At 48.1% G+C, this 15,123-nt stretch overlaps 1 protein-coding gene and 1 long non-coding RNA gene across 3 annotated transcripts in view; one reads left to right on the forward strand and one right to left on the reverse strand.

The window, feature by feature from the left end:
* The window catches only part of LOC118688597 (uncharacterized), a 45,422-nt gene extending 31,818 nt beyond the window's left edge, over nt 1-13,604 (reverse strand). The window contains exons 1-2 of one of the 2 annotated variants that reach the window (XR_004980484.2): nt 13,271-13,604; nt 586-641 (exon numbers count right to left, since the gene is read on the reverse strand). This is a non-coding gene — a long non-coding RNA (uncharacterized LOC118688597). Of the gene's footprint in view, nt 1-585; nt 2,112-13,270 lie in introns of those variants that run through there. The other variant, XR_008508499.1, reaches the window with a different exon arrangement.
* Nucleotides 13,605-13,622: 18 nt separating this feature from the next.
* Nucleotides 13,623-15,123, forward strand: part of SORCS3 (sortilin related VPS10 domain containing receptor 3) — a 268,925-nt gene continuing 267,424 nt past the window's right edge. The window contains exon 1 of the mRNA XM_036385525.2: nt 13,623-14,427. Within this exon, the coding sequence (XP_036241418.1) occupies nt 13,825-14,427 (603 nt within the window). The 5' untranslated portion in view covers nt 13,623-13,824. The remainder of the gene's footprint in view (nt 14,428-15,123) is intronic.

Raw genomic sequence — 15,123 nt, forward strand, 5'->3', positions numbered from 1 at the left:
TAAAAACTATATTTTCTTGATTCAACTCTGTGTTTCCAGTGCTAATTAAAAGCACATCCTTTGACTCCTGGAGAGTTTCTTTGAAGTGGTGCAGCTTAGAACAGGCTGTGGTTCTGAATTTCTTTCATTCTCATTTGCTTATATTGACAACCAGTATAAATCTGAAGGCAAAAAGTAAATTTGTTCTCCCTTTAATAGGACCACTCATGCAAGGGTGCTGGGATTAGATTTTAAATTGGCACTTTTTAAACCTTTGATACAGTTACAGACTCAGTGAGCCATGCTCACCTTTTCTACAGCTAGACCTAGCTGGAAATTAGTTTTCTCCTTTGTCAAAATATTTTCTAATAAACATTTAGCCTTTCTGCTAAAAACAGTGCAAAACACTCAATAACTAATATCGTTTAGCTGAAAATATACAGCTTTATTTCCTCTTCTAGAGAAACAAAACAGACAAAAAATAGCTAGGAAAAAGTAGACATCATCTGGGAATTCTGTTTAAAAGAAAATCTCGGGGAAGGAAAAGAAAAGGAAAGAAGCACCAAATGAGCAGTTTCATGCTTCTGATCTCCAGTACAGACATACCTCCTCTTTGCATCTCCTTCTTCACCTTCCTCAGGTTCCCTTGCATTATCTCTTCCCTATAAGAAAGAAAAGAGTTGAAGTCAGGTGGCAGATATATCCCTGCTGTTGTGGCTGTGAGAGAACTGCTCTTCCCTTGTGGCTCTTGTGACAATCAGGGAGGTCAGGGCAGGTGCCCTGAGCATCCTGCAAGGCAGCAGAGTGCAGCAGTCCCTGCTGGGTTTTTCAGGGGTTTGCGTGTCTGGATGTGCTGTCTCTGGAAGAGAGAAGTGAACTTCTCTCGGTGAACAAGGGTGAGCAGAGGCTGGAGGTGGTTCTGTGTGGCAGGGAACTGTGTGGTCATGAAATGGCTTTATTTACACTGTATCCTGCTTGGTTGAGTCTTCAGTGTCTCCAGGTTAGGACTGGAGTTTGTATTTAAATAGCAGTGCCCAGATATTTTAAAAAGATGTTTCCAGTATGAAACCCTTTTGTTAGTGAGAGTATTTTAACAATCTAGGCTTTAATATTGCTTCTCTTGGGAGATATTGCAAAGGAATTGCTGATTGTACTTACTTTATAATCATTGCTATGCAAACCAGCATAAATGCTACTCCTGCAGGCACCTGTGTCCTTCAGTCTCAGCAAGAACAGATCAATGCACCATGCAAGATGAGGAGGGTTGTGGAAAGCCAATATGCAGGTCTGGGACAGAATGAGACTTCTGAGGCAGTAGAATTGGGAAAGGAAGCATACAAATAAGGAGAAATTCCCCTTAGAGGTGAAATGCAGTCCCTGTCAAAAATAAGTTTCAGACCTCTGCTCAGAGCAGTGAGTGAAATGAATTTAAGGTGCAGAAGACCTGACCAGAAGGCAGAACAGCACCAAGATTTCTGGGTTTTTTAGCTAAGTTTGCCATTGACACTATTATAGTTGCCCAGCTGAGCCTGTTCTAACTTTAAATCCTTTGAGTAATTTGAAAAAAATCAATGTATAACTTGCATTCCCATTCAAGAGTTATGCAGTTTGCAAAGCCCTCTGGGATGTGCTGGAAGAAGGGGACAAGAATGCCATACACACTCTGTTGGCTCCTCTGGGTGTATTCAGAGCAGATGGGGGTTGCCAACTTGCTGGTTCATTGTGGAGGTATTTGCTCAGTAATGAATGAGGCAGAGGAACAGACTGAGAATTCTGCACTCCAGTACCCCACTGAGTGTGCTCAGATGGTAATGTGGAATGTCTGCTCTCTTCAGGGATGTAAAACACCACCATCTCAATGCAGAAAAACAGGCCTTTTAGAAAACTGGGCCTCTAGATACAAGGGAAATGGAGAAATGAAAAATTAAATCAAACCAGTTTTTTTTCTCCCCTCAAATGAAGAATGATCTCTCCTTGCAAATTATGAGAAGGGTGAAAGATAATGCAGCAGCTGGGGATTTCTGTATGGGTCTAACTGGAGAGAGGACAACTAGCAACAGCCAGTGCATCCCAGCAAAAAGTTGCTAATAATCACATCCCTGCATCCATCATGAGCAGCAGAAATTAGGGAAATAAGGAAGAAGAGAAAAGTCAATAAGCTTCCTTACATCTAATGAAGTCCTCTTGGACATTTGATTTCTTCTGGGCTCTTCTAATGCATCCAGGTTCATTCTTGGTGCTGCAGCTGTTACAGATCACTATTGCTTTGGCGTGCAAAGAAAATGCCTAAGTTGGGTTTCATAGTGTGAAGACTGCAAAGAAACACAGTAAATAATCACATCCTCCAAAACCTCTTTTGTAAAAAGTAGAACAAAACTATCTTTTTCTCTAGAATTTATCTGACACTGCTGATGTTAGAGAAAGAAGGAAAACCTAGAATAATAGACCACACTGTCAGTGCCTATTCTATTCTTTATAGAAATATGTGCCAAAATAAAATTATTTTTGGCCATATTCTGGCAAATGAGCAAACATTTAATCTTGGTGTCTGCTCACAGTTGTTTGACTTGGAGATGATTTGATCCAAATCTTCATTTAATTGTGCCAGCTGCCTCCAGGGCTCCCTGACCTCATGTGTGTGATGTGGAAACAGGTGACAGTAGTTGCTGAGGGCTATGGCTGTTGATTCTCCCTTTAGTGAATTAATTTTAGGTGCCTGTAAGAATTTGTTTTGGATTCTCATGCACTGCTTCATTTTTAATGAGGATTGTGAACTTGGGCTAAAGAGGCACTTTTAAATATTTTTATTTTGGTGCTAAAAAACTGGATATAAGATGGTAATGTATGCTTGCAGCCCAGAAAGCCAACCTGCATAAAAGGAACATGGCCAGCAGAGAGAGGTTAATCTGCCCATTTGTTTCGGCACTCTTTGACCCCTCCTGGTGTATGGTGTCCCTCTCTGGAACACCCAGCCTAGGAAAGGCATGGACCTGTTGGAACAAGTCCAGAGAATGGCCACAAAAATGATCAGAGGGCTGGAGCACCTGTCCTGTGAGGAAAGGCTGAAACAGTTGGGTTTGTTCATCCTGGAGAAGGGAAGGCTTCAGGAAGGCTTTCAGTACATAAAGGGGATTTATAGGACAGGAGAGGCTCGTTACCAGGACCTGTCATGACAGGACAAAGGACATCAGTTTTAAACTGAAAGAGGATATTTCATATTGAGCATAAAGAATAATTTTTCTATTATGAAAGTTGGTGAGACACTGGCAAGGTTCCCCAGGGAAGCTCTGGATGCCTCATAATTGGAAGTGTTCCAGGCCAGGTTGGATGGAACTCTGAGCAACCTGGTCTAATGGAAAGTGTCCTTGCCCATGGCAGGCAGGTTGGAATCAGATGACCTTCAAAGGTCTCCTCCCATCCAAACCATTTCATGATTCCATGGAATATTCCTATTAAGGGCAATGGGAAAGGGAGACAAAATAAGGGGGATGAAATCTGTTGTAGAAAGGATTATAAAGGGTAAATGAGCATTACTATCAAGAGATTTGTCTTGGTGGTTGCACAAAAAAAAAAATCTCTGAAGAGAAGGAATTCCTGCTCCCTGTTCCCCAGGAGATGTCTTTTGCTTAGGCAGAATAGGAGGAAGCCAAAGAAGAGAAACTCCTAGGGTTTTCTTTGTGAGGTCTAGCAAGAGGAAAGAAGTAGACAAGCAAGAGCAAACAGAAAAGGCAGCTGAGGGTTCAGCCAGCAGTGCTAAGAGCAGTGTTACATTGCAGGTGTGTGTGCAGCCACATCTGCATCTGCCAAATCTGGGGAGCAAAGATTTCAGCCCTCTGGTCTCAGCTCAGCCAACACTGATACAGATTTTTCTTTTCCTGGTATGCAGGGAGCACATATCAGTTGTTTTGCTATCTAAAAAAAAGGAGACTTCTCTGGCAGGTGTGGAAATCCAAGTCCAAGACCTAAAGAAACCCTGATTTGAGAATTAGAGGTATAAAATCACTTCAGCTGCTGCAGGAAGACACGTAACCTCAGTGTGAATGGGGTTGCTTGAGCTCCCTCCTGTGTCTGCTTGTGTGATAAAGGTGGGCCTCAATGACAGACCTAAGCAGAAAAAACTCTTTAGTTGCCAGCTTAAAGTACTTCTGAATCTCCTATGCTGGTAATGCAGTGATGAAGAGAATATGGAGGAAAGTCTAGCAGGAGGAATAAGAAATATTCTCTTCAGTCTGGGAGGAGAAAAGTTAATTGCAACATAAAAGTGCTATTATGGTGGTAATGAGAAATCCACTTGTGGAAAGCAAAGTGTCAGGCTAAACCTGCTATTTCTAAAATTTACTCAATAATTCAGGATTTCATCTAATAAAAAACCTTGTTTAAAAAATCTTTAAAAAAATTTAAACATTTAAAGAGAATATTACCTCTGTTAAGGTATTTGTGATTTTTTTAATCTCTCTTTTCTGTGATTTTCACTGAGACCGGAAATCTCAGTATTTCAGAATTTCATATCAGTGGTCTTTGAAGATGATATTTTAACCCTGTTTTGCCCCCTTTCCCCTTCATTATATTATAGAATACTGGAATTAATAACTTCCAGGGTTAAACTGCAAAATGCAGAAAGGAGGGAAGAGAAGGGGATTCTTTCCTTCCCTCAAAATAAGAAAACTGAACTTGAGAGGATGTGTGGCCAAATGAAGGCCTTGTGTGCCTTTAAGTTTCTCTTTTTCCTTGAGGTACCTTGTGAGCCCTACGAGAAGGGCTTTCCAACAAACCTTGTTTTCAAGGATCAACTGCTTGTAACTTTGAAATTATTTTTGAAAAGAGGAGGAAAAACCAACCCAAAAAGGCAATGCTGTGAATGGAGAGCATTCACAGAGAAGGATAAATCTGGGTCCAGATGCTCCCCACCTGGTGGTTTTTTTTCATCCACATCTGATTCCATGTTGTTCTGGTACCAGCCAGAGGGCAACTGAGTGGGGTCAATAACAAGGTGTGGTCATCAGTCTCTTAACTGGCTTAAGAGAGAAATCCCTTGGGAATCAAACTTACCTTTCTCAATTGCTTAAAAAGGACACAATAGTTTCAGCACAGCCACTCTGAAGAGCAGGGGAGTGGGCACTTCCTGTGGAACGTATATCTGTATAAAGAGGTAGGAGGCGTGGGATGGCCAAAACCCTGTTCAGAATTTTGCCTTTCATATAGTGAGGCAACTTCAGATCTATTTTACAAATGGAAAACTGGGAAAGAAGTTTCAAATTCCAGGGGAAGGGAAATCAGTGCTGGCTTGAACATTAGAACTGCTACCTTTCTCTCTGTTTGGACTACAGTCAATCTCTTCCAGATTAATAATCATAATAGAGCCTTTGAGCTTTTATCAGACCATCTGATCTGATCTAGCCTGTGGATGTGAAGATGAAAGGTTAATCCCCAGGGCCATCTGCTTTCCTTTACCTTTTCTGTCTGAATGCATTGTTTCTTTGTCTTGCCTGCCCACTTTTGGCATGTCTCTTGCTGTCTTGCAGCTCTAATCCTGGTTTACATCTGACTCTGTGCAGAGGATGCAGCCTCTTTGAGCAGCAGCTGCCTATTCAGAGATGCTTGCAAGTTTCCTTTAGTATTTCCTCTCCTCTCCTGGCAACTCCTCTCAGTATGATTTATGAATTGCAAGCATAGCTGGGGGTGATGCAAAGTATCAACACCTCTGAATTCCAGTGAATAGGAGCTGGGTAATTAATAATAGCAAACCAGGAGCGTTAGCTTTGCATGGAGATCACGTAGCAGAGAAGCGTTGTTCTGTATTCTTTGGGAATGGGGGAAGTGAGTCCTAACCCTTCCCTGTGCTGTTAAATCTGCATGTCATTTTCCTTGGATAATTAAGTAATTGCAGCCTTTCAAGGAGAGAGCCTCCCTCCATTTCCCCTGGTAGCTTGCAGATGTAGAACACGCACCTTGCAGCAAATCAATGCTAACGATATTGCCGCGCGTTATCGCAGCCGTGGAGCACAAGAAGCCCAAAGAAAAACGTTCACCCCTTGCAGATTGTATCATGAGCATCAGGATCTTTTATGTGGCAGACTTATTCATTGCATTTTCATTTGTGTCCCTGAATTTTAACCCTCTTGAGATTGCTCCTCTGCTTGGGAGTGCCTCTGAAATTGCCAAGTGTTGGGCAGATTCAGAAAAGGGAGAAAAGACAAGGGTGGTCTCTGCAATACTGCCCTGGAACCTGGACATCTGCAACAAAGCTAAGGAATAGATTCAAACCATCAACAAAAGAAGGAAGCTGTTAAATCACTTGGTAGAACACAGAATAAATACACTTTGAGTAACAAATGTGGTCAGGTGGTCTTTCAAGGGAAGAGGTTCCCTTGAGCCTTCCCAAACCTTTCAGGTTTTTGGCCTCTCCACCCCTTGCCTGTGACAGATTTTGCATTGCAATAAATCCCTGCGCAGGTTTTCCTCCTCCTTTCCAAGACAAACTCCCTGATTTGCCCCAGTACATTTTTATTTTGTAAAGATCAATCTCCTTAACTATTCTCATTTTCAGTCTGTCTTGAAAACAACACACAAGTTCCCTGCTTTCAAGTAATAACCTAAACTTCAGAAAGGAGATTGTCTCCTTGCTGCATTTTCAGGCCTTTACCTGGAGCCTGACAGGAACTCTAGGCATCGCTAAAGTTTAAATAATTATTAATTTTGTAATTGGCGTTTTTATCATGGAAATACATAGACCTGTGATGCCTGGCCTTTGCCAGCCAGAATTCATTACACTGCGCGCATTATTCTCTTTGTGGGGATGGTGTTATCTTTCCTAATTTCCTTTGGTGGTGTGAAACTTCACTTGGTCCCCTGTGAGTTGAAGCTATTGGCCAAGACAGTCTAGCAAAGGCTGTAAAAGCTGCCACTTAATTCTCTCCTACTTCATGTCTTAGAGGTGCTGGGAGCACACATTTGCCTGAGACTCCCCCCTTCAGAATGTTTCAATCTCTGTTTACATGGTACTTGATTCAACCTGACTCCTTTAGGAGTTAGTTATTGCTGATTCAGTGCACAGGATATCTGGGGACTGCCAGGACTAGCTTGGTAAGAAACACCTGCCTCCAGCCAGCTACCTACTGCTGTAGTTTTGCGTTATTTTTCTTTATTTCCTTCTTGATTTGTTTCTTCTGTGCTAAGTATACAAGCTTCCCTTCATGTTGACTAGTAAAAAGTCTTTCCTCTGTGCTGTAGTTCAATTTCTCTCTTGTTTGGGGTTCTTCTTAAAAGAAGGGAAGGAAATAGCCATAGGTGAGAATCTTGAAAGATGGTGTTTGTTGTGGAGGAGAAAAGAGCACCAAGCTGTTGCAGGTTGAACATCCTCCTGTGAAGTCCCACCATCAAAGCTGGGGTTGCTGCCAGACTTGTTTCTCTCTAGCTTGCTAAGAAAATTCTGCCTTTGTGCACTCGCACACAGAGAAATCACTTTGTCGCTTGAATAGAGGAGAAACAATACCAGCTCCTTCCCCTTCTAAGTCTATCTCAAACTTAGGGGAAGGGAAGAGTGGAAGAAGGAAAGATTTGTCTGGAAGAAGATAAAAAATAGAAAAAGGTAACTGGGGAGGGAACAGAGTCTTAGAGAGAGAGAACTGTTGCTGTGTCACTGACCATGTCAGCCTCATTCTACCAGTGTGTGCTCTGTGGGATGGGAAAAGGCACTTTGTCATTTTTCTGTCTTGTTTCTGCAGGAATGGAACAAGCATAGGGGAGGCTTCATGTTCACAAAGACTGTCTTTGCACAGCAAGGCAGCATTTGTGCTCTCCCTTTTGGTGGCTGTAAAGCCAATCCTAAACCCTCTTAGGCATGAGGCTTCATTAACAACCAGAAATGAAAAGCTGATGACAGGTGCGCAACATTTCTAACAGTAAGGAAGATTCCTTTTCTTCAGGGAACCTGCAAGACTGAGACACACCTTGGGACAGGAAGGAAAATGAGGGTCATTTAGTCTTCCTGAATCAATGATCTAATGAACAGTAGCCATATTTCTGGTTTTAATCAGCTTTTCTGCAAATGGGGTATCAGTACTCATAGAGTATTCTTAGATATTGTAACATCTTAAGCCATTATTCGTCCTCTCTTCATAATATGTGGCATAGTTGGACCCAGCTTTTAGATGAGCTCATTGAATTCAGAAGACAAAGAGGGGATGAAGGTTTAAATGTCCCGATCCAGAGCTCTCTAAGTAATGCTAAGGAGCATATTTTCAAAAACTTGGCAAATGCTTCTGAAAGTCCAGTATTTCACTGTGGTCCTAAATGATTTGAAATCTGGGAGATGGGAGATCCTGTATTTCTGACTAGAATCTCTAAGATAAAAATATATGGAATCTTCAATATACAGTGAATTCAATACCGTGAACTTGTGTGCTGCACAATTTATCTTTGTATATGCTGCAAATCTGTGCACTCATTCCATTCTGATAAGCTCTTTGGCATTCTTGAAGATGCTGATTATCAGCAGAAGGGGATTTTCTTATCTTGGCTTTAAGATGAACAATAAAGCCCAACATTAACTAGAAACATGATTTAAAACCTGCTGAATTTCCCCAGAAAATTGAAAACACCCCTGCCTGCTCTGTGTCTTGCTGAGTCTCTTACCTGCACTGTGCAGGTTGTGCACCTTTTGGGCAGCCTTTCAGTGGATGAAGAGAGTGCAGCTGTTTGAGCATCCCTAAAGGAAAGGGGCTCTTCTGTCTCCCACAGATACGGTGTGCAGATAGATAAAATCAAAAGGAGGGATGCAGTCAAGCTGGTCACCAAACCTGACATGACATCTGCTCATGCTGGGGAGCCCGAGGTAGATTCTCAGAAAGGGTTCTTCACTCTGCTAAGCCTCTACCTGCTGCACTCCCAGTGTGGCCTGTGGCTCCCTCTCCTGCTCTGGGGCACTGTCAGTGGTGTTGATCAAAGAGACTGGTGCTGTGATGCAGTGAGGGGATCCACTTTGTGAGGACCCTGTTCCAAGATCAGCTGAGATCAAGTGTCCTGCCAGTATCCCTTGATCCAGGCTGTGTAAAACACCTCCCTTGGTGTGCTGCTATGTGGTACCTGTGTTTCTGGCTGCTGCACTGGGCTGCTGGACTCCCACTTCATCACTCAGTGCAGAAACCGGACTCTCTCTTGCAGCATCTGCAGAGTTTTCTGCAGCCCCTGTTCAGGAGCTTTGCAGCAGGTCTGTCAGTGCCACGGGCCTGCTGTGCTTCAGTCAGACTGTCTGCTGCACACCCTGGCTGGCTGTGCTCAGAGAAAATCTGTCCTATAATGGGGTAGTACTGCACCAGCAAAAATGGTGGAGGCCCTGCCTGCAGGTGACACTTTGTCTGAGGGTACAGGGATACTTCAGCTTTTAATGATTTTTGTTTAGGTAGATTCAGGCTTTTCCTTGGTAAACAAGGCAGCATTATCACAGAGCTGCTTTGTTTTCCAGTGACTGGTCTCACACATAATAAATAGGTTAAAGTTAACTGGAGAAAGCATTGATTTTTCTTTTAGTATGTGTGGGATTTCCTCCCTTGGGAGGGCTTGAGTAGTGCAGGAGACCTTCAGGGGAGGATGTGAGTGTGTGAAAAGAGTGCAGTATAGCTGGGACATTAATTTCTTCCCCCCCCCTCTCTAAATTTTCCTCTTATGATCTCTTACCTAACCCTTCTTCCTTTCTTTCATGTTCCAGCTCCCACTCAGAAATTTCCTGGAGGGATAGTGACTGGGAGACACACTCTGGGTGTGTGCAATCCTGCTGGAGGAGAGGGACATGGAGCAATGATAGGCAGAGCTGGGCAAAACAGAAGGGTTGGGGTACTGGGCAGCAGGTCTACAATCAACAGCAGAGGCAGTGATGATGAAGTTATTGATATGTGTGATAGAATTTAACATTTCATAATTATTTTTTTCCCACATTAAATTCATATAATAGGAAAGGAGAAAAAAAAACAGACCCAAATAATCAATGCTGCTTTTGAAGGCTTTGGCAATTGCCAGGCTCTATTTGCTTCTTTCTTTAGATAGTGTCATTAGTCTTCTTCCATCCAAATCACCCCCCTCCAAACAAACATAACTCCCCCAATTGCTTTTCTCTCCTTAACTGAACTCAGCTCCCCCTCGGTTATAGGAATGTTCTGCTACTTTGTATTTGTGCCATAATTTGCCTTCCGGAACATTTACTTACTTACTTTGAAATCCTCTGCATTGCCTGGTGTTAGGGCATATGGTTTTCTCTACATCAATTAAAACTCAACATGGTCCGACAGAATATAACACCAACCCCTGCTTCTTTGAATGGATGTTTGCAGCTGGGTGGGGATTAAAGCAGATCATAATGGATTAGATCAGGGATTAAAACAGCCTGTAATGGATACTGCGTTGAACTATTCCATTTCTATTCTTGGATATAGACTGTGCAGATCTGGGGTTGTCAGATGACATCCTCACTGTCACCCTGTCATGCAAGAGGCCAGGTTTTGAAGCAAATCTGTTATTCCTGCAACAGGGATGGTACAAACTGGAAAAGCCCCTTTTTCTGTGTGCTGGCCATGGGCACGCAGTTCGCGAATCGTGCAGGAGATGGGGGTGTTGCTCACATTACCTTTGTTTTCTAGAGAAGGAACGATACTAGAGAGCACGGCTGCTGCTCTCTGGCACTGCTGAAGCAGAGCGGGGAGATTCTAGTACGGAGTCCCACATCATCAGTGGGACTTCCCCAGCTGTGCATCCTGTTATCTAACAGCAATAAGCCAGCACTGATGAAGGCAAATTTTAGAATTTGCTTCAGAAAGACCAGAGCTTGTTGTGGGTGTCTGTCTGAGAAATTAGGGCTTGGGGTGATCTCACTGACATAGGCAGCACTGAATGTCTGGGACTATCCCCGAGTGTGGCAGGTGAGGATGACGCTCACAGAGGTGATTGCAAGGAATAGTTCTTCAGTCTGCAGGGTAGAAACACCTGCTATTGGAATGGTGAGAGTACTGTCCTAAATAAAGTGTTAGGCTGCATGCAAGTGTTCACCATCACATTCTGTGCCATGTCCAGCACAGCTGGGCTCTTGTGGTGACAAAGAGTGATATGATGGACACAAAGAAATGCTTTGTGCTGGCAGGATTTGTGAAATGAGATGAGTCCACAAGTCCTATCTTGGTCTGGGTGAGCTTTGGCCAAGGATGCTGCTGCACAAAGGAGTGACTGATCAGGATCTGGACAAGGACTAGATCCTAAGCAGTGTCCAGCAAGGCTGAGAGATAAAAGGGACTGGGTGGACTGCACTGCAGGGGACTGGCTAAGTAGTGGCAATTGCTAGCACCACAGTAGCTTTTACGATGTGGTGCCTGGGATTCTTGATGTGCAGAGACCTTCAGGAGCAGCAGTGAGCTGCTGCTGGGTCCAGAGGGACTGCAGAAACTTTGATTATAATTTAAGAACAAGTTCTGCCTGTCACAGCTGCCACCTCACTTCTAGAGGATGACATTAGGTGGGCAGTGCCTCTCCTCACAGTGCACAGCAATGGCAAGACATGGGGTGGCATGTGTTCTGCTAATGCCACAAACCTGGGGACTCTGTTCCTGCAGTAGTCTAGTTTGGGGGGCAGTGGGGTCCTTCCTGTTCCCCATACCCTGCTGGTTGCTTACAAGCAACAGCAGTGTGCAGTCTCAAGGCTGGTGTGTCCCTGTGCATGCAGGGTGGTCCCTGCCACGCGTGTGTGCAATTTGTGAAATCCCCTTGCCTGAGGTTCTGTGGAGCAGCTCTGGCTCAAGCCCACGTCACTGCTCCCACACAAATAAAACGTCATCTAAACATTTTGGCAGCACAGTACAAAAGGAGCCGATTCCAAGCCAGGAATACCATCCGTTGCGTTGGGAGTGGGTGATTCGCTTCCCCTACCCCCACCTCCCACTTTCCCTCTCTGCGTTGGGAATTGAGGCTAATAAGGGGTCGCGTTTGTGGGTACGGCCCCCGCCGCCTTCCCGAGGCTGTCAGCGCTGTTCTGTGCGCACCGGCTGCCACCCGGCCCCTCTTCCCACTCCTGCAGGACAGCCCTTTAGCGACCGCTTCCCCCGTTTGCAACAGGCAGCGCTGTGTGTAGCCCCTCTTCCCTCCTCCGGCTCCCTCCTCGCTCCCCTGCGGCAGCCGGGCTGCACGGACCCCCCAGCCCGAGCCAGGCGCTCTGCAGCAGGCGCTGACCAGGCGCCGGGCAGCAGCTGGCCAGAAACCTCCCCGCTCCCCAGTGCGGGCAGTGTCAGCTCCGGTCCTGCCTCTGTCCCCCGCTCCCTGCCGGGCTGGGAGACCCGCGATAGGCGGGAGAAAGTGTTGAGCCGCCCCCGCACCGGGCCTGGCGATGGGGAGGGGGGACACCGCGGGGAGAGCCGCGTAGTTGGCGGATCCGTCTTTGGACGGCAAAGAATGGCTGATGCGGGAAGTAGGAGGGTGGGACGATTGAAAAATCTCTAATTATCGACACTTTTCAAAGGGAGGAGGAGAACGGGAGAAGGTCGACCGTGGGTTTGATCCGAAGAGAAAGTGCCTACGTGTTGCTGCAATGAATCGGTCCGGAGGGACGTGGCACTGGCACAGATGGCGATGACAAGGGTGACCCACAGGGACGCCCCGCAGCCGCGAGAGGCGGCAGCAGCCTCCCTCTCCCATTCACAGCCTGCCATTACTCACACCTTGTCCTGGGGCTGAAGCTGCAAAGGCTTCTTGAGCTTTGCCAGCAGAAAACAGGTGTCCTGGCCAGGGGGAATGCATCCGTGCGACGGGAGCGGGAGCGCTGGGCTGCCGTGACCTAAAGAAATACATCCCCCTCGCTCCTTCTCCCGACACAGTCCCGAGATGCTGCTGCAGGGAGCTGCCTGCAGACACTGCCCTTTCTTCGTTATTGGCCCTACACAAATCCTGCCAGTCTCCCTTGCTGGACAGTGGCAAGGTTGCTGGAAATCCCACGCACACGCGCGAGTTCCCGCGGCCGGGAGGCTGCGCTTGGGACGGGCACATCCACACGCACGGAGCCGGCTCTGGAGGGATGCTGCTGGATGGCCGGGTCCGTGGGTGCGCTCTTACACACGGGAGGCACCCAAGAGCCGCTCATCCCAGCTGCGTTCCCTCGTGCCCCGTACCCGTGGCTGGCATCCAGCCTTTGTGCGTACATGTACACGCACACACACAGGGCGAGGAGCACCCACAGCGCTGTAAACACGAGTCTATGTACATATACATCAGGAGAAGCGGGGAATGACGGCTGCTTTCTCTCGGCCAGGAGCACACATACCAAATCAGGAGAGAAGGCTGGGTGATGCTCCAGCTGATTCGGTGCAGCGCGGTGTCCCGCTCCCGCCCCCGGCCCCGCTCCCGGCCCCCGGCGGCGCGGCGCGGCGCGGCGGGTGACTCGGCGGTGTATTTCAGCGGCGGCGGCGGCTTGGCAAGGCTCGGGGCTCCTCCCCCCGTGTGGTGGTACCCTCTCACTTGATCAAATCCTTGAACGTGAACAGTTTCACTGAAAAGCACTTTTGAAAAAAAAAAAAATATCCAGCAACAGTAAGGAACAGAATCCAACTACCGGGGAGAGTTTTTTTTCCTTTTCCCCCCCTTCTTTCCTTTTTTTTTTTTTTTTTTTTTCCTGGTCATCGTCTCAGAGGCTGAGAAAGAGTCAAGAGAAAAGCGAAGAAGAGAAAGAAGAAGAGCCAGAGAAAGAGGCGCCTTTTGCAAATAATAAATATTATAATTAGAATCCGGCCCCTTTCTTCCTAAAAAAAAAAAAAAGCCCTAAACGCAGCGCCTCATCCCCCCTCCCTCTGCAAGCCCCCCGACTCGCTCCGCAAAGGCATGGAGAAGGGGACCAACTGCTTTCCGACCTGCCACACCATTTTTCTCGCCTGGACATGGTTCTTACTTCTCTCTTGGTGTTGCACCGGCGCCGAAATAACTTGCAGATCCTGCTCATCTCCATCGCCCTCCTGGCCGTCCTCCTCGTCTCGCCTTAGGCAGGAGCAGCGACAGCCGCCGCCGCCGCCGCCGCGAGGATTACGGAGCTGGCCGGGCGGCCGAGCGCGGGGCTCGGTCGGGGCGGCGGCCGCCGCGGAGCCGGTGCCGGGCGCGGAGCCGGGGGGCCAAGCGGGGCCGCGGGGAGCGGCGCTCCGCGCGGCGGGGGCGGGAGGCGGCGCGCCCGGGAGCCGGGGCCCGGCGGCGCCGCGGACCCGCCGGAGCACCGAGGGGCGCCGGGCGCTGCCGGCCGGCGGCGTCCGGGGGGTGCCCGCGGCCGAGGGGCAGCGCGGCGGCCGCGCTCAGCCCCGCGGGCCCCCGGAGGATGGGAGAGCGGCGCGGCCGCGAGGGGCCGAGGAGCCGAGGCTGAGCAGCACCACCTTCGCGCTCACCGGGGATGCGGCGCACAACCAAGCCATGGTGCACTGGTCCGGACACAACAGCAGCGTGAGTACCGCCCCGCACACCCGAGCCGACCCGAGCCGACCCACTCCGGTCCGGCGGCGCTTGGCGGGGAGGGAGCCGGGACAGCGGCGGGACGGGGCTGCGGGGAGGAGAGGGGCGCTGGGCGGGCACCGTGCCCTTACGGCCAGAGGGAGTGGGGCACGGAGCGATGGCCGCAGGAGAAAAGTTTTCCTGGGGAAAGGTGAAGGCGAGTGGGAGCACGGTTCTGCCCCCGCCCCCGGAGGCAGAGCCGCGATCCCTGGGCAGCGCCCCGGAGGGCCGGGCTGGCCCCAGCGCTCTGCTCTGCGCTCCAGCGTGTCCCGTGCGCCGCTGCCCTGGGGACCCCCACTCCCAGTCTCTCCGTATGTAATTAACACCGTGGCACGCTTTGCTGCCTCCCTGCCTGGGATGCGTGATGCGCAGGGCTGGTGGAAAAGCCCTCCGGGGCCCCGCTGTGAGTGCTGGAGGCAAGAGAGATCCTATTAATTCACTAAGGGGTGGAAAGCCCCACAGCACGTCAAGGAGCTTTGAGGGGAGGCATGTAGTGCAAGCAGAGTGGAAAGTTTGTAAAAAAATCCGTGGGATCTCACGCCTATTTCCCGAAGTCAATAATATCGAGTCTCTGAGGTGTCCCTGGAAGCCTGTGGGACTGTGTGTAGAGGGCACGTCCCAAAAGCCCGCGCGTTGTGCCATGATAGT

The sequence above is a fragment of the Molothrus ater genome, chromosome 8 (genome assembly GCF_012460135.2).
Source record: "Molothrus ater isolate BHLD 08-10-18 breed brown headed cowbird chromosome 8, BPBGC_Mater_1.1, whole genome shotgun sequence".
NCBI lineage: Eukaryota > Metazoa > Chordata > Aves > Passeriformes > Icteridae > Molothrus > Molothrus ater.